Source organism: Aythya marila (genome assembly GCF_965140915.1).
Source record: "Aythya marila genome assembly, chromosome: 1".
NCBI classification, from domain to species: domain Eukaryota; kingdom Metazoa; phylum Chordata; class Aves; order Anseriformes; family Anatidae; genus Aythya; species Aythya marila.
The window spans coordinates 86669295-86694260 of NC_139042.1; the positions used below are offsets into that span (position 1 = coordinate 86669295).

Sequence of the window (24966 nt, forward strand, 5' to 3'; positions counted from 1 at the left end):
AGCAAACGAAAAACCGACTACAGAATTCATGTTTAACATACTACAACAAAAGAGAAGGAAGAGTGCATCTAGAGCACTCACTGGTGAGTGCACTGGTGAGCACTTATGAGAGATACATAATGACTTAGTAAGTTTAGATAAAATAAAAATGAGATATATCAGTTTTGCTACTTAATGGTTTGTAAAGTCTTGTCATTGTTTGTATCTTTTTGGAGTCCCAGGCAATGCAGTGCAAAAGGACTTGGGACACCTGAATCTTTTCTCCTCAACAATACTTCTTTACTAAGACTTAGGGCTGGATCACTTGATTTGTTTATTCATTATTTTCAAAGAACCTAAAAGAGTTAAGGGCTCTTATCACAGTAAAATTGATATTTTTTTAGTACCTTGCTTTCTCAGATTAATTTGAAAATTCTAGTTGTTTCCTACAGTACAAAATCTGCTTATCAGGAATATCTAAGTTGAAAAATATACACACATTGCGGGACGATGGTGATGAGGTGAATAGGCTGATAGGGAAACATGAAGTTACATTCAAGAATAAGGCAGTAATGATTCAACTACTTTCTTCTAGCAGATAGAATCTGCTTTTTTTTTTTTTTTTCTCAATTGTAAAAATGGAGACTGTCTTACAGCAGATACAATGCCATCGAATTACAATCAGTTAAGTCATTACATGTACATTCCTCTTTTTTTTTTTTTTTTTTTTTTTTTTAATTTGCTTTCTTCTTTCTGCTTCTTTTGTGACTCAGTCATTTGATAACAAAAAGCATTAAGGTCAAGCAGCTGCAGAAACTCCACAGTTTCAGGAGCAGAAAGAACTATCATGTTCTATTAGCGTCATAGATGTGGCCAGTGTGACGAGTCAGAGTATTACAAAGATACATGTAGGTCATCAGTAAAAAGTGGTATCATAAGAAAAAAAAGTTACACGAAAGACAGGCCATACTTAGTTACTCCCATTTTGTTCTGTCACCCTAATTAATTTACATATTGATGACAGGGAATTCTAGACATGACAAATGCAGACTACATTTTAATTACTTGAAAGTACCTATGATTGACAACAGTTTAATCCATCAACTAAAAACAAAGCAACAAAACAAAACAAAAACAAAACAAACAAAAAACAAACAAACAACCACTTCTGTTATGTGTCTACAGTTATTCAATATAGATTTCTTATAGTGCCATAATAGCCTATCAGTTTCTGTATTTGGAATTTTCAATGCCTCCTTTTGATGAAATAAGCATCAGCCAATTTTCTTTTTTCTTTTTTTTTTTTTTTTAGGGGGTGGTGGGGTGGGGGATGACGGTGGGAAATAAATCCAACATTTTATTAAAACAAATAAAAAACATCAACTAATTGTTTTGTCTTTGTATGACTTTATTACTTGTATAAGCTTGGAATTAGATTAAAAAAGAATATGCATATATAAATGTATATAACTTAACTCATGTATTGTATCAGTGAATAAAAATAGATAGCATCTCAATTAAATAAATTCATTGTTACAGACTTGAACAGAAATCATAATAAGGATAGAATACTGCCACAGTTTGGCTAGATAATACAGTTGCAGATAATAGACGATTTTATCCATTCTATCCATCTTAGAAAAGCTGCAGAAGAGTCACTGAGCATCTTCAAGGTCAAATGTAAACTTGACATCATATTGCTTATACCTCAATGTCAGAAAATAATCTGACATCATAGCTATAAATTTATTAGGGTGAATAAAAACTAATATGGTATTTGCATTTTGAAAGCAATATGGAAACATCAATTCCTTAATCCTCAAAATAACCTATGAAGAGTGAAGTAAAACACAGTAGAGCAAATCATAAAAATTAAAAAAGAATAGCTGAACTAGATTAAAATTTTTCCATGTGCTGTCCATAAAGAAACACTAAGAATTTGTTACAGACCAAAACAGGAAAAAAAGAAACTGGATGGCTGTAAGAATTCCAAATATCTTGGGATCTCCTATGAATGAAAAAAAAAACAAAACAAAACAAACAAACAAACAAAAAAACAAACAAACAAACAAAAAAACACTTTTCATTTTTCAATAGTTTTTCACTTGTGAAAGTGACTAAAATAAATAATATTAAAATGGACATTGCTGTTCATGACCTTTTCTAACATCACGACCAGACATATTTTTTGAGTGAGAGTAGGTATGAAGTTCACCCAATAAGTGACGTGAGATCCCATAAGATAACAGAACTAGTATATTTCCACCTGATTCAAAAGACACAGATTTTTTATTTTATTTTATTCTAATTCTGTCATAGGTTCAATATTAGGGGAGGGCTAATTTTATTGTATTCCAAATCCATTTTACACTGAATTTTCCAATGTCTGAGACATGGAATGTCTCCCGTTCTCCTGCTGTCTTAGGTAAAACCAACACCACTACATCCTCAGTCAATTCTAAAGCTTAAAGGATGGATGATTATCATTATGTTCCCCTCTTGCCTCCCCCTTTCTTCTCTCCCAGCCTTGGTTATTATCATATTGTCTAACAGACTCCTAGGATAGACCTATAGTGATGGAAATGGTAATACCATTGTCCTTAAGAAGGAGAGAAGAAAATTTCTGTATTCCTTACAGACAACATTAGTCACTAGACACCTATTTACAGAGTCAAAATAAATGTCAAGATTGATACAGTTCCTGAAGCATGTTGGATTTGATACAAACACGGATACTAATTATCAGCAAAGGTGATAGTCAGATCAATGGCTACTACTTAGAAGGTTTGTTTTGAAGAGTATTTACAGATGATTGTGACCATGATACAGTGAATTTAAGTTTTAACTTCCTACTCTCCAGCAAGTGTGATGATTGCAAAGCGCACTATAGCATAAGACATTTTCAAAAGTTATGTATGCATATAAAAGCCCAGTGGTAAATTTTGATTTTATTTTTAGTTCTCAGCAAATATATTTTATTTTTCTGGTTGGTGGGAGCTATCCCCTTTAAATGAGTGATTCATAAGTTTTCTGCATGAGGTCTTTACTGTAGGTGCAATAGATGATCAAAGCACAGCACTCAAGACTATGCTATGACAACATTAACATGCAAGGGGTATGCAAGAAGCAAAGAAGCATTCCAGTATCCCCTCTCCCTTCCTCTCTTCTCCCTTCCTCTCTTCTCCCTTCCCCTCCTATCCCCTCCCCTCCCCTCCTCCATATTCCAATACTAAATGCTTTTGTTTGCAGTAGATGAGACTGAAACCTGATTTCTCTTGTCATATCATCCCTTTCTGTAATACTTACCTTTGCTTTCAGTAGAATAGGCTTCCCAGTAATCGTGACTGGGTCAGTCCTAGTGAATGTTTTACTGAAATCAAACTTTAGGACAAGGAAACAGACATTCTTTTTTTTTTTCCCCCATTGTTCTGAAATAAATTCTCTGGTTATATTTCTCTAACGTGATAAGGGGAAAGGAGGAAGGATATTCAATCTAAGAGATGCAGTTGTTAACATATACTCCAGTTTAAACAGCTGCCTCACTCTTAATTAAAGTACTGTAATATTTTCTGGTTGAAACCTTCTATATGTTTTATATATTTAATAGATCTGCTAAGGCTCTTTGGTCAGAGCTTTATATTTATGCTTTAGACTTGGGACAATAGGACTTTTATAGTTATACTAAAGAAAGAAGTTTGGCTATACATGTTGCATATTTGGCACAGACTTTAGATTACTCACAGTTTTCCTTCTAAACTGTATTGAATGATATATCTGAGTGTTAGTTACTGTGTAGTGCATTCAACATAGAAATATCTGTCAGATTTTGAAAATACTAATTTGCTAAGGTTTAAAGTAGGTTGAAATTGCAAAAAAAAAAAAAAATAGCAAACATAAGTAAGATGATCAAAATGAATGTTTGGTAGTTTTTGGCTTCTTAAAAAGTATGGAGCTAATTCTGATCTAACTGTCACTGAGTTAATAAGATGTGAATACATTGCATAAAATGGATGCCTGCATCTGCTTTTCCCAGTAGATGCTGTTGGGGAAGGATTCATTCCCAAATGAATCCTGTTTTGGTGACTGAGAAGACAGAGCCACTGCTTTAAGCCAGCTATTCTGTTTAGTTTCTTATTCAAATGTGTTATTTGTTATTTAATGCAAACCAAGTATTTAGTCTTTCTGCTTAACTAGCTTCAGTATGTATACTAGTTTTGCAGTAGTAGAGACTAAGTAGAATAAATCAGATAACCCGACCGGTTTAAACCACGACAACCTTTTAGATAATTTGTATGAAATTCCTTTCATGGGTATATAAAATGTGTGTAAATAGTAGTGCTTGGGAAAAGCAGAGAGAAATACAACATATTTATGAATGAGTCTTTGCTAGAATCGAACATTCATATCCTTTATTTATGAACTTTCTTGTATTTGTTCCAGTCAAGGTATAGTTACCTTTCTCACAATTCATGCTTTTAATGATTCAGAAGTTGAACAATATATGTCTCATTATTTTATAACTGAGTTTAAACATCAATATATAAGGGCAATGGTTCAACTGCAGAACCCACATCCACATCCCTATTATAAGGGAATGAGATATGAATAAGTATTAGGGAGGGATAACAGCTTTACGATTAGGTGTGAGAAGTCATTTAGTATGAAATTGTCTTAGCATCTTTTCCTTCAATGTATGAATTTGTTTCAGAATTCTGCTAGATTATTCAATGAGAGTAGAGTGACTTCTTGCTTCTGGTGTAATTTTAAGAACAAGTGGCTATTAACTTTCCTAAATGAACAATAGTTCTCATTCTGTTCCTTTCTGTTGTTCATTTCTGAACAACATTTTCTTCTTAATTATAAGTGGAATGGAAGTGGTACAATAAAGCATTTACTTGCATAATATTAAATGATCTACAGAGTGAGCAGCTATATCTACTCTTTATGCTCCCCAAAAACAAAAACAAAAACTATTTCAATAAGAAAGAAGTTCTAGCTACTATTTTGGGGGCAGAATTGTATTTCAATGCTGAGTGAGTAGAAAATGAAGAATACCATAGTTAAAAGACTTTTTTCTTAGTATAATACTAATATAAAATATTAAGACAGGTACATTAAAGGGAAACGTCTTTGTCCACTGAATGTTTACTGTAGATGACTACTGACTTTCTGACTTTATGGGATCTTCATAGTAGTGAAAGGACTCAGCATGAAAATTGATGGTGAATGCCACTGATTGCCATTTTGTTATATATATTTTATGTTGGTATAGGTCAGATTTCCCTCACTTAGTATTTGGACTGCTGCTTTTTTATTTCAACATTGATTTTTATTTAACTTAAATTTACTTTTCAAAGCAATTTTATTACAGCATAAATTAGAAAAGATATATCCTTGTTCACTCTGTATGCACAGGTCCACTGATTTATTCTGTAAATAAAACAACATAAAACTTTATGACACCTGTTGTAATTGCTTTAGGTCTGACGTCAAAGGCCAGTGACAATGACCATTTTTTTTGAATCATACTTTTGAGGTGCTCTATAAAACAGGTATTAAAATTAATTTCTAGATTGCTGTGGTGCTCAGTGACTTTTTTTTAAAGGTCAGAAACTCCTGGTTTCTGGCAAATTTTCTCGACCTAAAATCACTGCTGAATTATTTCTTTTATATGTCTGCTGCAATTAGGGGAATTCCTGAAATTTTTAGAAAGATCCCTTATGATACACCTTCCAAAAAAATCCATTACTTATTTTCTTCAAAGCTTCAGGTACTTCGTTGTTCTAAGACAGCAAAATAGCAGTCATAGTAGATCTTTTCTAGGAGAACACAGAAAGATAAAATGAAAAGGCAAATCTAACAATGCACTTACTCTAATGGCCACTTTCAAAAAGGTATGTTTTCTTACAGTATTCTTTCTTACTGTTTTGTTTTCTTTCCTACTAATATATTGTGAAATCAGCTGTTTGCCTTTCCATTGAGTCTCATTTTTATCAGGTGTGAAGATTTAAAACTACTTTTGTCATGCCTCAGCATAGTCTCAGCATTCCTCTTTAACTAGCAACTAATATTCCATAAAATAAAATAAGATCCATAGATACAGCCTCATATTTTTGTACGAACAAGAAAACAAACAAACAAAACAACAAAATCATAAACCCCAACTCCTACATTTTATCTTAGGAAACTTTCTTCATAGGCCATGTGATTCTTAAATTGAGGAGGAACACATCTACACAACTGACTGCAACACTAATTTATGGAAGTACATGGATGAATTGCAGGGAGACATGACAGTTTATTTTTTCCTTACTTTTGGTGACTTGCTTGACACCATTTAAATACTTTCATGCCCAGGGGTAGGAAACAGGACCAAGTCTCTCAAAACTCTGGTCATCCTGTGAAGGATAGATTGAGGAGATCAGATTCCTAGATAAATTTCTTCCAAATAGAAATGGTATGTCTTGACCACTCATTTATGAGCCAATTCCCAGAGAATTTATAAAAGAAGGCCTAAGCAGAAGGGAAAAAAAAAAAAATCAGAGCACTAGGAGCCCACATGTACTGTCTGCATATAGAATAACATTCACTTGGTACTCTACTATAACCATATAGAGGTGTGTACCATATATGGTATCCAGCAACTGAAGTTGAAGCAGTAAGTAGGTGACACATTGCAGCAACTGGAACTAAAAACCAAGTTCCAAGGATGCTATGAGGAAAAAAAAAACATGCATACCTAGGCCCTCTTTCAAAGGTGCGTTGTCCTAATTTTCAGAAATCAATTAGGCATTTATGTGCATGTTGAAACATAGATAAATTCTAGGAAAAAAAAAAATGCAACATTTAAACATAGCATATTTTAAGAAACTATTTCCAAATCATCATCATAATCTTTTTGAATCTTAGCCTTCATTTCTGACCTGTTCTACCACATTTTCTGAAGTTTGTTGTGAGATTTCGAGTCATATCTGAATACGTCTCCTATACGCACTTACGTACCTTGCACAGCTTTTTCTTCCAATCTAGCCTTGTTAGCTTTCTTCAAAGAATGATTTATTCAAGGTATAAAAAGTGTTACTTTCATATGTGAGAATTATACTACAATATTGTTCTCCTAGGAGTCATAAACAGATCAGAGTCCAGTTTGTGCTACGAAAAAAGAAATATGAACCTCACAGGGACTTTTAATCACAATAACCTGGTGCTGAATTGAAGATCCATTTTGTATCACATCCCACTGGGCTAACAAAAGTCTGTTTGTTTACAGTAGTTTAATTAAAACTTTTAGCAGAAAAAAGGGATACTGAAGGTGCTGCCCAGCTTTCCATTAAACTTGGTCTTACTCCAGAGAAAAGCTGTTTGTGCTTTCAAATCATAACATTGTTGCATAGTTTCAAAACATCTAAATATGTTTCAAAAAACATCTAAATAGTTTCAAAACTTCTAAATATGTTTCAGTGATCCAATATTGTTAGGAAATACCCTTACAGAACTTGAAATAATTTTATTCTGCACATTATTCTGTGGATTTCGAGAAAAGTGTAATTTTAACTCTGATGCAGTCTTACTTTTCTATCAATGGCTTCAGACTCAGATCTGCACTGGTATGTTTATTTAATTACAACAGAAATTAGTGAAGCCACTATTAACTTCATTACTCTGCACCAATTTAAACAGAATAGCTACCCAGAAAACAATGACAAAAACAGACAAAATACTGTTCACAATGTCACTCCATGTAACAGGCTGCTGAGATTTTTTCAATGAAAAATAATCTGAGATGGCATGAAGTGCAGTTAAGAGAGATTAATCTTACCTCTCTGTACGCCTTTTGGAATTTGGGGTAAGGGGTAAGACTTAAGTGAAAAAGCTTTTGATCTTGCTTATAACTATCTAAGGCGTTCTGCTGACTATGGACAACAGGATAATTGGCTTTGAGACAATATTCTACACTCCTTGACTTTTCCCAAACTTTTTTTGGTTATGAAGATTGGACAGCTTTTATATTCAGTAGGTAGGGCAGATGATTTCTGATTCATTCTAGTATTGCATATGTTGGAGTGACAACCATAGTGGATTGGAGATCCTGAATGGAGGGAAAAAGTTTGTCTCTCAGAAAGACACTGGTCATTGTTATGAACTACTTTAGTGGCAATGATATAGTGGGAATGATTTTGTTTTAAATCACACTTACTGCTGAAGAGGTACTTCAAAAACAATTCCATTCAGAAAGGGAATGTTCCCAACCTGTGTTAAGACCACAAACTTGGACAGAATGCATTTCACGCTGAAGTATGCACATTAGATACTATTTGCTAAACTTTTCAGTACTTGACATGTTCTGTCATTGATCAAAAACTGTTAGGTGTATAATTAGATATATGTGTGGAAACCATCATGACATGCTTTCATGTCAGACAACTGAGATCTGAAATTTTCACTGATATAATCACAGCTGCGTAAGACTGAATATGTTTGAATGTATATGGCATCACTTGCTCCAGCCTTTTGTTGTCAGAAACTTAAAATCTGTATTATACAAGTCACTGGCAAGCAAAGTTTATCTCAGTTCCTAATATCGTGATTGTTCTATCTTGCTACTTAAACTGCTTTTATATTCTCTTGCATAAAAATCCTAAATTGTTTCTTCAACCCTATTATCTGAGAATACTTACGAGATATCAGAGGATAAGAGAGCGCAGAAAAATCTTAAAGATCTTGAAGAGATATTAAAAAGTATAGATACTTATGAACAAAGATCATAAGGACTACACAGTAGTGTACAAACCAAATCCAACAATCCATCTAACAATGACAACAATAGATTCAACAGGGATTGAGTTAACTGTAATAATTTAAATATTTAGTAAGAGCAGTCAAAATTGGAAGTTTCACAGTTACACTTAAAATATTTATCTGGATGCTTTAAAGTTTGAATTTTTTGATTTTTAGATTTTTTTTTTCCAGTTGTGAATTTTGGACAGAAAATTACTTCATCTACTCTTATATTATATTATCACTTGCTTAATGTGACTAATTCTTATGAAACTATCATACATAATCTAGTAACATTCAAAATCATTACCTGTTAGTACAGATTCCAAATTTGTACTGTCTTTATAAAATCAAGCGCAGCTAACATGATTGATTTCTGTCATTGTGATAAACTGTCTCTGATGTGAAGAGACTTCAGAAGACTTCAAATCCATGTTACATAGAAACTACTGATATTAACTGAAAAACAATTATATACTACTTGAAGTACTCCTGATAACATTATGAATAATACAAAGATAATGCAACGACCTGAATGAAAGAATTTAATGAAATTAAAAGCTTAATTAGGATTCTAAATTTCTAAACAAATTCTAGTCTATTTTTCTTATACAGAAACTAGTGTCAAAATAAAACAGTAGAACAAATTACATATTTGCACTTGTGAACAAATCCATCAGATCTATTGTTCATAATAAGATAGGACACAGTAAGTTCTTGCATCACGGTCATTTTGATTTTAAAATGCATCTTAGAAAAAAAAATCCTTGCTATCTGCCAAAGATATACCTATCTGCCAAAATATAAAATGTATGCATTTTTTTAGAGATTTCATTTAAAAAAAAAAATTCTGTTCAAATCTAGCATTCTTCCCAGATTTAGTATTCATTCCATTCCTCACAACACTCTGTAATTACCATTCTCTGAGATCTTCACATAAACGAACATGTTCCTTTGCAGAACATTTTCAAGATAGGTAATACATTTAAACTATTATCATAAATACTGAAAATGTTCTGAAGGTTACCCTAAGTGTGCTACCTGAAAACATTATGGCTTTAAAATGCATAAAGTCTATTGAGAGCTCAATAGAAATCAATCATCTGAAAAGAAGCAAACAAACTCAGTAAAAAATATTCAATATTATCACCAGATTAGTTCTTTAATTTCCCAAGACAAACAAGACTATGACTTTTACCAAGCAAAATATGTTGTTGTCAGTGTTGCCCTCCTTTCTTTCCTATTTTTAATTAATTCCACTTATTCTTCTATATTTATCAAATGAAAATATGACAAAGAGGCTATTTTACCTTCAAAATAACTTCTCCGAGAAGTGAGGGAACAGAAATGTTCCTATCCACTCTTTTACAGCATTCTTACAATTTAATCTCAGTCCAGTCTGATAATCCAGTATCAGAAGTGCTTGCATTCAGAGATTCTGATTTTGCTAATACAGAATTCTTAATGCTTAAAATATAGCACCTTAGTTTCTTAAAACTTATATCGACAGAAATGTTTTTTTCTAAGCAAACCTTTCATTTATATTGACTAGTGTCCAAGGTTTTTAGGAAATCTGTTGGAGCCTGAGAGAACTCTCCTATTCTTCTTTTAATAACTAAAACAAAATATCTATTTTTTCTTTTAATTCTTAAAAACCTATTCTTCTTTTAATTACTACTGTTACTAATAACAAGCAAGTCAGCCCAATTCAGAATAAAGCTCTTACAGAATTTGAAAATCAGATGAATAATGCAGAGGACCCAGCACTGGTAAAGAAATACATATCTGCAAAGAGAAAACCAAGCAGAACATGCATCAATACGATGAAAAAAAGTACATGTAGGAATAAAGAATGCAAACCTCAAAGCCTTAAGGACACTTATAATGGAAAACAACAATTCTGAAAAAGATATAAAAAGAGAAAAAGTGGACAGAGGAAAGTGGTAAAGAATCAGTTACGCCTGGAGTTTTCATTGTGACACAGACAAAGGTGTTAACAAAATCCTTTGAAGGCATATATGGAAACAGGGCATATAAAGAAACTTCCTCTGTGTTTAAGTGATATAAGTGTCACTGAAATTCTACACCACAATACAAAAAAGATGTCAGAAAAGATGGACAAAGCCAGGAAAGCAAAGTTACCTGCAACATAGTTTTAACACAAAGAGTACTATACAGCTTTTAGATTACATGTGGATTGATGCTATACACTAAACAGTATTGATGAGTCATCTCATTTCTTTATGAATTTAATCAAACAGTGAGTATGGTTTTATAAAAAACCCACAGAAAACTGGTGTTCTACTGTTTTCTGTAGCTTTTAAAAATAAACTAGAATTCTATCATGGAAAAACACGGTGACCTAGACATAGTGCCAGCTGCATTTCAAATTTGTATCTGAAGTATAAATAGCCAGGTAAATAACATTAGCTTTCAGTTTAAACAAAAAAGACCTATTTATTAACAAGAAATATTCAACATATTCCACTGAACTGACTTTTTCATGGATTTTTGGTGATTTTGGAGAAACAAATAGATAAAGTACATGTATATGTACTTTTATATTATTCACTTTTACACTAAAATGATTATCAGGATGATATATTTATTCCCCTAACCATTCTTAATACTTAAATTAAACCACTGTAAGTCCCATTTTTATTAGTCTTGTCCATCATAAAAGAAGCTACAGTAATAACTTCAACAGATCCACAGAGTTTTGATATAAATAAATCAGTAACAGAATAAGGTCTTGGCTATATATTAAACACTACCTGTATTTAATCCTTGCTGGTTAATAATTTAGTATTTGCAAACTGTTGAAGTTTTCATGCTCCAAAAACATTATTTCCTCTAGCAAGAGCATCAAATGACCAGAATTAAGTGTCGGATTGCTTCTCCGTTTTTAAAACTAAGTGTGTACTGATTGGGTCATTACAACTTTTTTTTTTTTTTTTTTTTTTTTTTTTTTTTTTTTTTAAATATATTGTTGTGGTTTAACCCATCTGGAAGCTAAACACCACACAGCTGTTCACTCACCCTTCTCCCTCCCTCTCTGAGATGGGGGAGAGAAATGGGAAAGTAAAGCCTATGAGTTGAGATAACGACAGTTTATCAAGACAGGAAAATAACAATAATAATAATAGTAGTAGTACTAATAATGTGTACAAAACAAATGATGCACAATGCAATTGCTCCCCACCTGCTGACTGATGACCCCAAGGAGCTGCTGGCCCCCCCATCCTGGCTAGCCACCGCTATCTATTTAGCATGACATCAGAGGGTATGGAATCAGAGGGTTTGGCCAGTTTGGGTCAGCTGTTCTGAATCTGTCCCCTCCCAGCTCTTGCTGCACCCCTAGTCTGCCTGCTGGCAGGACAGAGCGAGGAACTGAAAAGTCCTTGGCTTGGTGTAAGCACTGCTCTGCAACAAGTAAAACATCAGCATGTTATCAGCACTCTTCTCATCCTAATCCAAAACATAGCACCCTACCAGCTACTAGGAAGAAAATTAACTCTCTCCTACCTGAAACCAGAACATATACAATTTTAAAACAAGCAAACACAGAGATAATTTATCATCCTAATTTTATTGATGTCATATTTGGGCAAAGTCATTGTGTTATTCAAACTTATGAAAACACTCCTGTCATCATCTTGCAGAACACTCAGATGCCAGTACCTTCCCACATAGCTTCCCTTGCTTATGGCAGGGTTGGAGAAAGGTTTTGAGAATCATAAGTCAGCCATCGCTGAAGGCATTACAGTTACAAAAGAGGTAATGAAATAGGATAGTGACAGTAAATTTAGAAAGTACCAGAGCAGGTTGTATTTGAAGCGGCTTAAGGTTACAATATTGCAAGGAACTTTCCCAGGTGTGTGAGTTCCTCTTTGTTTCTAAACCCTGAAATGCTCAGGAGTAATGTAAGGGCTAACGAAAGATGCTCAAGAAAAAGATATGTTTATGCTGTCAGTCATCACAAATGAGAATGTGTCTTCCAAAAACCAAAACAGAGTTTAAATAATACATTCTACGGCTCCAGGATGCTAGAGTATACTTCCAGTATAGTCCAGTATACTTCCAGTATAGTCCAGTATACTTCAATAGAATTATATAATTTTGACAGTGTTGTTAAATAAAGATAAAAGAAAAAAAATAAAAATAAAAGTAATCACAGTAAATATTTTTAGTCTACTACTACATTCCCTCGTCTGTATTCATCTCAAATGCAATGATTACAACCAGTATGATTTTAGCTCTGAGCTCTTGAAGGAGGGCCCAGCTAAAACTAAGGACCCACTACACCAATGTACAGTTACAAACACTACTTGTCCTGAGGTCTTTACGGTCTGATAAAAACACAACAGTGCTATCAACAGCTCTGATTCAAGAAATACCAAAAAACAAAAAACAAAAAACAAAAAACAAACAAACAAAAAAAAACCAAACAGTAGCTGGCATTAACATGTTTTTAGAGTCTAGCTACTAAAAGGGAACACAGAAGTGCCCTGTCTTGTTATGGAAGGCAAAAGAACATAGCTTATCTGGTGCCAACAAATCATGAGAAATAAATAAATAAAACTGATCACTTGCTTATATAAAATAGCACCTATATTGCCAGCTTTCAGTAAAATAAATTTTGTCTGAACTTTCTTACATAACACAGGTGAATAATAGCTACAGTTTCTACCACACTAATGGGAAATTAACATTAAGAGCACTCTCCTCATCTTAGGAGCACAGAAGCATTTTTATTACAGAACCAAATCATTTTCTGATTATTTTAACTTCACTTATAACAGCTGATTTTCATTGTACACTTACGAACAGATATTGTAAGAAAACTCATATAATGTGAAAATAGCCTAATATACTCATCGCATATCGGAAAAGCTGTTCTAAATATGTTCTCTTCCATTTCTTCTTTCCCTTCTCCTAGCATTTCTGTTGGGACAGAGTCCTATTTAGATTAACTTCGTGTAAGGGTTTGTCCTTCATTAAAAAACCCTCAAGAAACTATTCTGAAATTTTTGAAGGTTTGAGATATGTAAATATCAAATTTAACATAGTCAGATGATGAGTGCAGCAGTCTATTACAATCTTGTTCCAACTGATGCATAAACTAGAATTTGCCACACTCCGTCATTCATTACACTCCATTAAATCATTCAATTAGAACGTAAACTTTAAAATAGCTTGAGTCTGTGAGGCAAGCACAACATATTTATTTCTCCTTTTCATCAGAATCAAAGCACAATTATTGTTTGAACTTAGAAAATATTCTGCAAATGCAGAAAACTTTGACTTTTTTTTTCTTACTATAATGGTCTCATTATTTCCATTATGAAAAATCAGATTAAAAAAAATCTGAAGTTTCAATAGCTTGTTGGGATTTTTGTTTGTTTGATTGTGAGTTTTTATTGGTTTGTTTGCTTGTTTTCAATTAATGCAAGCTAAGATTTTGGGTGAGATGCCACAGCATATTTGTAGTGTATTCATTTTTCAGGGAAGAATCAAAAAAAAGATGTTATTGGGTGCTTAGAGGGGAACAGGTGCAGTGTGTAAACTTTAGTAAACAGCTGAGAATTCACACAAAACAGAAATACCTTATAAAGGTCCCCCACAATTTAGGACATTTCACCTGGAACTTATAGATAACTACATGACACAAATGCCTATGAATTCTAGCTTCAATACTTCTAGTGTTCACAGAGCAAACTGGAAATACAGTTAAACATTTTTATTCTCTTCTACTACATGCAGTGAAACATTCAATGAATTTTATCTTTGTACTGTGGCAAAATGTCTAGCCCAATTACGAAAATTTATTCCAGCACAAATACATTACTTTATAATATATCCCAGCTAGCATTGGTTCACTAGCACTTGTAAATTTTGAATATTCAAAAGCTGTTGGAAGATGCATAAAAGGAAGGAAGGAGCACACTTGAAGTACATTCAATCTTAAATATTTTAGGTTCCCACACTAAATTAAATTTACCAATAGAATACGAACTTTTTTTTTTTTCTGTAGAAGTTAACGTATCCAATGCCAGTTCACTTTCAAATATTTTGTGTATCTCAGAAAGGTCATGTGACCTTCATCTTAGAAATGCCTATTTCTGTTCTTTGTCTGTAGAGAAAAACACCAACTCAAATATAGATGTTTGCTTCGCATCTGTTTTGGTGAGATGAATCTTACTTCCATATACTTAGTAGGAAAGGAGTATGTTGGAGGTTTGCTGTAGGGCAGAAGTAAATATTTTATTTAAACAAATAAAGTGTTTTACTGATATTTCCACACCTGCTACATTCTGTCTATGTATATAACATAGCACCTTACAGAAATAAATGAAATCACAAAATCATCCTGAATGATCAATAACTAGTAAAACAATCTAGTCAAAAACTCCATTCTCCAGTGACTATTCAATTCTCCCATGACTACTGAAGCTCATACCCAACTCCCTTGACTCCTCTCATTGCATCAAAAATAAATAAATAAATAAATAAATACTATCAAATAAATAAATAAAAATAATAATAATAAAAAAAAAAACAACCACAAAGCCAACCAACTAACAAACCAAACAAAAATCTCCATAAAGGTGTCTATAAAGGTTTTCAGTGAAAAGGAACTCACTGTAAAACTGAAAACACCTAAGTGTAAAAGACAAAAGATCATTTGTCGTAGCCTGACAAAAATTGACTTCCAAAATTAGGATGAATAAATACAGCTTAATATTCTAGACAATTTGAGGACAGATGCTGATCCTTTGCTACTTGCTTTGCATAAACATTAAGGACTTATACAATGCAGGGTTCGTTGTTTATTTGTTTTTAAACAGTTTACTTTGTTTAAAGCAATGTGAGTTTATCTTGTTTTTTTGACCAGTGCACTTACTATGACATCTTTATGGCCTTAGACTAAAATAAGATGGTTTTGAAAATCAGCGTATCAGAATTTGCAAAATCTGTTGTGATGAAAGATTCAAAATAAGATCAGTACAGGTATCCATGAAAAGGGCCACAGCAAAATCTTTTTGCACGACTTTATATAATTAATCTGTATAGAATGTTTTCTACCAAGAGTCTCACCTTTCCCTGATTGTTTCACGCAAACAATTTTTAATGGCTAAACTCTCCCATCAGAAGACCTAGGAAGATACCCAGGCTGCCCAGTCATTAACTGACACAAATCAAGTCTCACAAGTTTGTATTGCCGGGTCTTACTTTTACATCTATGCATCAATACTCACAGATTCAACCACATGCTATATGGATCGCAGATTCAATGTGAGAAGTACTTTTGAAAGAAGCAATCAACATAAACATTTTGTTAGGTAAAAGAACCAGTATCATCCTCCTTCAAAGCAGTCATTCAGTCAGTCACTCATTTTTCAAACTTCTAGGACATGTTCAGATTAACTGTATTCATACCATGGCAAAAACATTTTTTTTTTAAACTAAACTGTATTATCTGCACACATCACTGACTATAAGTATTCTAAATAGCCCTGAAACTAAGCCAGATGCATTAGCATGTAAAAAACACATTCTCCATTTCCTCTATCTTGTATACACTTCTAAATAATATTTGTGAAATGGGTATAGACCTCAGATGTCCCTCCAGATCCCCCTATGCCAGTACTCTAACCTTCTCAAATGAACCCCCAAATAGCAAGGCAGTCACAATTAGGTACCAGAAAATCTGTACCACGAAATCTAGGACAGTATCCTGTCTAAGAACATTGTTTTCTTCTAGACAAAGAAAATTACAAGATTATGCATTTATGTTAAAAAAAAAAAAAAAAAAAAAAAGACATCACTATGCGTCTATGCACAGTAGTTATAATAACAGTTATTTCAAAGAGTTTCATAAGGAAATGCTTGAAAAATTCATCCTAATTAATTACTCATGAGAATTAACTTGGTTATCTGAATAAACAATGCCAAGATTTACAATAAGATCTGAATATAAGCAATGAATTCTTAATTACTGGTACAAGAGTCGGCAGAAACAAACCATTTTATAGCCTTTGGACATCTTAATGTCCCACTACATGTAGCAAAAATTTACATTAAAGTCGTCTAGTAGGATACAGTAAATTAGGAATGAATAATTATTTACAACAGTGTGCAGTAGAGAAGAATTAAATGTCTGATGTAATTACAAAACAATGCTTCTTATAGGTTAATACAACATGAAAATATTTTTACTATTAATTCAGGATACACTTTCAAACAAATACTATACTAAGAAACAATAACAGCAACAACCACAAAACCAAACCAAACCAAACAAACAAAACCTCCTGTATCTATTTTCAAGGCACCTGGATGCTTTTGTTAATAGTGAAATATTAGCCAATAATACATTGCTCCTATAATAGTGCCATATATGAACTTGCAATGTGAAAGACATTGCAATATCATTGTTCTAATCAAAGACTCTGCTGAAAGAAAAAAAAAAAAGACACTAGATTGATTTCTCATTGATTAAATTTCTCTGGGGGAAAAAAATAAAAATAACAAAAGACAACAGTCCAAACTGAACCAGATGGAACAAAATTGATCTAAATGGACAAAAATGAACCATTTGGATCACAATGGATCCCAAATGGTACAAGGAGTATTGGGGATTATCAGCACAGTTGGGAAATAAGTCTAAAACACAAAATGTGAATGATGAAATCCGCAATCATTATATAAAATAGTTTAATTTTCACAAGCTTTACATTTGGGAAAATTTAGAGCATGCTGTCCACCCTCTTACCACTGTGTTTTTGTGGTATGAGAATATGTGGCCTGAAGCACTAAAACATTTGTTTTCTCCTATATCCTCTAATTCTATTTGTGCTGCATTCCAGAAAGAACTGTTTAAATTTAGTGGTTATTAACTCATCAATATCCATAAAATCCAATTTAGATATAAAAGAGAAAAATTATTAGCATGACCATGACTTTCAGCACAGAAGCCTGGATTCTCTATTTTTTTTTTCCTTACAACATCTGCAAAGCAAAAACATGAAGTTCCTGACATTATACTGCAGTAGAAGGAAAGTCTAAAGAAGGCATGAGTCATTCACAAGCCTTTTTCAGACTTGGATAAGTACTCTAAAATTTAAATGTTGAAAAATTCAATGTATGAACAATTTAAGAGAGAAGCACAGTATGCTCAGAAGGAAGAGTATAACTAATAAACTTGTCATCTGATAATTTCAAAATTTCACTGGTTTTAATAAATAAAATAAAATAAAATGTAAACATAATTTCCTTTATATTTATGTCTGTAAATGAAAGTATAAAATTTAGAAATTATTATAGAAAGGTATTATTTTTGAAGCATTTAAATTATAGAAAAGAAGTTATAAAGTCCAGTCCTTGCCCATCCCTGACCAAACACAATAGATGAACATCATGAACACAAGACATTTTTTCACAATTCAGATCCAATTATTTTACTATTTAAAAATAAAAACCCAAACAAAACACATATAAAATTCCAAACAACAGATAAAATAATAGAATAGAATTAAACCTGCAACTACAAAGTTGATACTAAATAGAGATAGACTGCTGACCAATTCTTAATGCCAGTTTAAGGAGTAAATATTTTAGATGTTGTGTATTTTTGAAATAAGGATACTAATTTTAAATTTCCAGGCAATGATTCAGAATCATGTCAGTCTAGTTCTGATACTTTTGAAGAATTCGTGTTTGTATAGCAGTCAATTTAGCATTTACCTATGGTACCTGAACACCATGTCCTCACACAGACACACACACACCACAATAGTAATTATTCTTTGCCTCTTCCCCGCATATAAAACTGGCACCAATTTCCAATGTAACTTGTATTTTATTTTTTTCACTTTAAATGGAATATATATTGCGGTTGAAAGGCAGACCACAAGAAAAAAAATTGAAATGTTGACTTTTAGACAGATGATTGCAAATGATATTTGAACATTCAGCCTTGGTAAGATCCAGCCCGTAAAGTGTAACACCTGAGTTACCTTAATGACAGTATGGATGATGTCTCAGCTGGAACAACATTGTGCTATTTTGAGAACTTTTTAGAATGTTTTAGACTGTGTTTTAGAATGAGGCATAGGCACAGGAAACAAGACACAGACACAGGATTTAAGTGTGGAATTAAAGAATTAATATGAGAGCAGATTAGAAAACTACAAAATGAGGTCCTACAGAGGACCTGACTGAAGCCCATAAGAACAGAAAGGAATAAACATCAGGGAGTAGATAAAACTGAGCTACATCTCAGTATTGGCAAAAGAAAAAATGTGTATTAACTAAGTGCAAATGGAAGAGATTGAAGTTGAAGTCCCAGTGAATTAAGGAGTGAAGAGACAGAAAAACTTTTCAACCAGACTAATGAGAGAGAAAAAAAAAAAGAAAAAAAAAAACTACTTTAATGACTGAGTTCAATAAGTTTCAAATAAAATATATGATATGTTATCTGTTAAAAAATCCCTTAAAAGCCTATGTATTCTAATTATAAAAGTCAATTACAATTTCTTAAAAAATAAAATGTGTTATTTCTTTTTCCAACAGCACAGTTCTGCTCTCAAGAAGTCCTAACAAAATTTTTTCAAATAAGAGTATTCAAGTATTCATGACCTGAAATGAAACAATTCTATTATTAGGCTTTGTTTACAATATAGTATGTGCATAAATGTTGTGTAATATCCTACTGCATTGTGTAGCAAAAAGGAAACAAAAAAAAAGACATCTGAAAGAATGTAATTATCTCTTAACCTATATTAACATAATCACCTAATCGTAGTGTTGACTGTTTCATTTCACATTAACATTTGACTCAATGTATTAAATGAACATATTAATGAACATACTCATCTTTACTTTTCCAAAGTAGCCCTGTCTAGAGATAGGACTACACATCTGAATATTTGGTGTATTTCTTTTCCTAAAACAGCCTCTTAGTCTGTATAAGACCATTCACTTGGTTGTGAAAGAATTTTCAGACAAATCCTGTTAGTTCTGAATATGGTTCACTGAGCAGCATGATCTTATCAATTAAACAAGTTGCTAATCTAGTAAATCAGAACACACAGCTGTTTTAACTTTTTAACCTAATGGAAATTCTAATGGTATCTCCTGTCAGACTCATAGAAGCCTAATACGTTTCAAACAAGAGGCTTTCCTGCTGCATTGCACTATCAGTGTATGCTGTGTAAGCTTCATACTCTTTCTGCTAACCAAGAAAATAAAGAGACGATAAAGAAAACTGTGAAAATGGAGCTTCAGACTAAACATTCTTTCATAAATAAATGTAGAATAACATTTAGTCTGTGTTCTTGAAGTTAGTTGGAACATTTTCAAGTTCCATGAATTTTCATCAGAAATGTAGTTTTTACTGTTTTATTGAATTAAATGATTTTTTTTTTTTTTTGGAAATATGCTGGGATTTCTAACACAAGGAAAAAGGAAGAGAATGCTTGATGGACTGCAAAAAGAAAATTTTGGTAGAAATCCACTCTGCTAGCATGCTGTCCAGAGAAATGGTGCATGCCAAGCGTTCAAGGCCAGGCTGGATGGTGCTTTGGGCAATCTGGCCTAGTGGAAGATGTCCCTATAATGGCAAGTTGAACTAGATGATCTTTAAAGGCCCCTTTCAAACCATTAGATGATTCTATGTTCAGATGTTTTCATTATTCTTATGTTTTAAATATAAAATATGAAACATACTTCTTACATGAGAAGGAGGCTATGTTAAAGAGAAATGTAGAACAGAAGCAGTCGTGTTCTACAGTAAAATCTAAGCCTCTTTATAGCAGGGCATTACCTCAGGTTCTTTTAGTATGAAGTTTCTCCTCAACAGTGAGAAGACTAACATCTCTAATCTGTTGGGACTGTGAAATGTTCTAATGCATACAGTACATTTGTAACATCTATGACACATTAACTTGGTCTGGAAACCCTCAAAGATCAAACTCTTCACAGAAAGAAAATATCATTTTAGATACTGTTAGCAAAGAAGGAAGAAACACTTTTTTCACTGATCTGAACATACATTTGAAGCTGCTTGAGGACACTAGAATAGCGCAGAGAAGGCTGATTGAGCAGGCAAGGCCAAGCAGAAGAAAGGGTGAGGCTTTGGACTGCCATATTACTGTCTGCCAGACAGGTACTAGAGTGTATATTCGCTTTTCAAAGAAATGCTTAAAACTGCGAGACAGAAAGCCAAATTTTCAGTGGTTTGGAAAAATACATGATGTCTGCTACTTTTTATATATGCATTAGAAAGCATCTTTATTCCTTTTTTTCATCCAGATCTTGGTGTTCGACGTGGTGATGGTAATTCATAGAAAAATATTTACGAACTATTTTAGCTTCTTCAGCTCAATATATCACTTAGCAGTTACATCATTTTTATACTTTTTGATTTGTTTTCCTTTTTGGTTCAGCAGTATTACAGGCAAGAAATAGCAGCCTAAATTTAAAAAAGGTAACTTTTAATATTAAAATACCAAATACATAATTTTATTTATTTATTTGTTTATTTTAACTCCAGGCTATAGATTAGTAAAAGCCTGAGGACCAAAACGGTACCTTTAATGTTAGACAGACCTAATTTCTTTCAACCTGAAATCCAATAATTCAATCCAGCAATTCAAATGTACAATGATCAGTTTAACAGTGATTTTTCTTATGCAGAAGTAAGAATTTATGACATGAAACCTGAGTTTAGTCAAGCCATTTTATTCAGCTGAACCTATCAACTTGCAAAATATCAGTTTAGAATTAATTCTTCATACCCATTACCATTTCAATCATACAACAGAGAAATGAAAGAAACTACCAGGAAACTAGAATTACTATTTTCCTTATGTTGCTCAAAGAGCTTGTAAGATGAAAAGCATACAAATTGGAACTGGACACATATACACTAAGTGGCTATTCTGTCATACCACATTTGACAACAAGCATCCTTAAGGTTCTTTGATTAAAACATGAAGCAGGTAAAATGAGCAAGGCACTTGCAAGACTTAGTTCATGAAATATTTCTTGTACAACTCAATGGTTAATCACATTTTTTCCACAAAATTAAAAAATAAAGCCTGTTACTTTTGCTGGTTATAAACATAAAATGGAAATTAATGGGCACTTTAAATAAAGACCAAATTGAGTCCGTAACTGTGGTAGTACTACAATATACCATGTAATCCTATATTTAATAAGGACAACATATCTTACCATAATTGCCACTAAGATATTACCATATCTTACCATAATTGCCACTAAACACTCTACACTAGAAATCTACCTCAAACGAACTGTAAAACTATACAGACTATCCAGACCAGCAAACTTCTAATTACTGCAGGAAAACAGGAAATGAGTTAATCAAATCATACCTGGAGAAATTGGTTGGTTTTCACATGACCCACGTCTCCAGCCTCTATCTGTGCTCTTGACAGCTTCTCTTCGGTTTCAGTTAGCCAATGATTAAAGCTCTTCATGTCAAAATGAAAAAGTCGCCACTTCTCGAAAGATTTGTCAAACCGTCTACAAGCATAAAAGGAGATGAAGTAATTATCTATTTATTGACACTTTATTTATTTACCACAGGGGAAAAAATAAAAAAAAATAAAAAGTTGGATTTCTCAGATTAAATTTGTGCAACGTTGTTGGCATTCCATATTAAAAATTTGTAAAGTTGTATCAAACAGAAACATGGTAGTACTTCTGAATAGTGAAAATATTGCTAAACATATGTGTCAAAAATCAATCATCCATTTTTAATGTTTTTTGATGTTTCAAATGAATTCCATGGTCATAACATGTTTTCAATTAACAGCTTTAAAACCTACTCTAACTCACATCACAGGTTTAACACACACAGACCACAGTGTAACTGGGTATATGCCCATATACTTAGCATGAAGAAAACACTAGTACTGCTAAAACGCTCCTAACACAACACAGTTCAGTAACTTGCTGTGGCTACCAACACTGCAAACATTCTCTGTGGGTTAACATACTGGTTTTGTGTTGTGAAAATACAACTACTTTCAGATCCCTTTTCAAAGGGAAAATAATTTAAAAGATCTGTGACACATCTGACCCACCATACCATAAAACAAAGAATGAAAATCAGTAGGCAGATTCTTGACATGCTTATTAACAAAATATAGTCCCATGACCCTATTATGATTAAAGGACTTTTCTTTTGTAGAAATATGATTTATAATATTATAATATTGCATACAGATGCAAAAGGCTACATAATTTATGAAATCTGCTTTTGTGAGAGATTCCATAGAATCTATATGCCCCAGATAATTCCAAGCATATAGTACAATTCTGCTCCAATTTTATGGAAAGAAACTTATTTTTTCTGCCTCCCCAGTGGATGCAAATGTCCATCTGTTTTTATTGCAAAGAAAAAGCAACATCCTTCAAAAGACTTTCCACTTTTAGCGTGTAAAGGGAGTATTCTCCTACTTTTATTAAACACTTTTTTTTTTTTAATGGTTTTATGTGTTTCATTTCAATTTGAGTATTTGATAAAGATAGTTATGCAAAAATAAAAATGTCTGAAATACATGTATGAGTGAAAAAAAATTAAGATATTTAAAATATAATTTTGTACATTAACTTAGTATGAAAAATATTACTTCCATGTCTACCAGTATACAGTCCACTACACACAAGACCATGTACGCACTTCTGGCACTTTGGTAAATCTAATCTTTTTTTGTGCAGAGTGACTGATTAATCTTGTGGTTCAAGATCTGTTGACTCCTGTCAAGTATGAAAGACATGAAATGAAAACAGAATTTATTTTGAAGATGGCCAATGTTTAAGGAATTCAGTTATCCTACATTTTGGATTCCTGTTGACAAGATCACTAATCAGAGATTAGCTAGAATGCTTTGTTAGCAGATCATCATTAAATATACTACTGTTGTTTAGTTTAATAATCCTTCTTTGTAAGATTATAATAGGTTTTAGTGTGTACTTAAAGGATAACAATAAAGATGCTCTATTATTTTTCCAGGAAGTAATCTGGTTCTGTGTGGATAAACTGTAATATTCAAACAATCATTAAGAGTTTACCTCACCATATAAAAACAGGTTACTAACAAGGAACACTGGTGATATCTTCAATTGTACTGATGATTTTGGGGGGGGAGGGGAGGAGAGAAGAGGAAGACAGAAAACAGATTTTTTTTTTCTCTTGTTTATATACTCCCAACTACATTTTCACATTTTAAAAACCTGTAATACCATATAGTATGAATAACATTAATCACTTCATAACTATCTATGTATGGCTATATACTTTCCTCATAGTAACCAATTTTGATAAATAATACGCTAAACTGAGTTGCACCAGCAATCAGAGACTTTGAACTTCCTCTTATATTTACTATAAGATAGGGAAAATATAAGGCAAATACACACTTAAAAATCTACAAGAAGATTTTTTTTTTTATTAAACAAAACAACAAACATACAACCATGGGAAGTAGTTGAGATAAAAGTACTCTGCCAGTTTGGTAATAAGATGGCCAAGGAGAGTGTTCCCCCTCTCATAAGAAGAAGGGAGATCTGGTAATATCAGACATGGAGAAGACTGAGGTACTCAACAACTTCTTTGCCTCAGCCTTCACTGCCAATCAGGCTTCCCACATCTCTTGTTTCTCTGAGCATGAAGAGCATCTTCATGCTCAGAGAAACAGCTGGGGGAGCAAAGTCCCTCCCACTGTAAGCAAAGAACAGGTTTGAGATCATCTGATGAAATTGAACAGGTACAAGGGGGGTGGGCTTGGTGCTATGCATTCCAGGGTCCTGAGAGAACTGATTGATGTAGGTGCCAAGTGTTTCTCCATCAGGTTTTAAAAGTCATGGCAGTCAGGTGAAATCCCTGGTGACTGGTAAAAGGAAAACATCACTCCCATTTTTAAAAAGGGTAGAAAGGAAGACCCGGGGAACTATAGACCAGTGAACTTCACTTTCTCTGCCTGGGAAGATCATGGAAAAGATCCTCCTGGAAGCCATGTCAAGGCACATGTCAGTGGATAAGGAATTGGCTTGAAAGATGTACTCAGAGAGTTGCAGTCAATGGCTCTATGTCCAGGGGAGGCTGGTGACAAGTGGAGTCCCTCAGTGCTGTTTAATATCTTTATCAATGAAATAGACAACGGGATCAAGTGCACC

The 24966-nt window shown here is 33.1% G+C and overlaps 1 protein-coding gene across 10 annotated transcripts in view; it reads right to left on the minus strand.

The window, feature by feature from the left end:
* Positions 1 to 24966, minus strand: part of DMD (dystrophin) — a 1245415-nt gene that overhangs the window by 573123 nt on the left and 647326 nt on the right. For all 10 annotated transcript variants that reach the window (XM_082770266.1, XM_082770264.1, XM_082770258.1 and 7 more), the window contains one exon: positions 22158 to 22308. In XM_082770266.1, coding sequence (XP_082626392.1) covers positions 22158 to 22308 — 151 coding nt within the window. The remainder of the gene's footprint in view (positions 1 to 22157; positions 22309 to 24966) is intronic.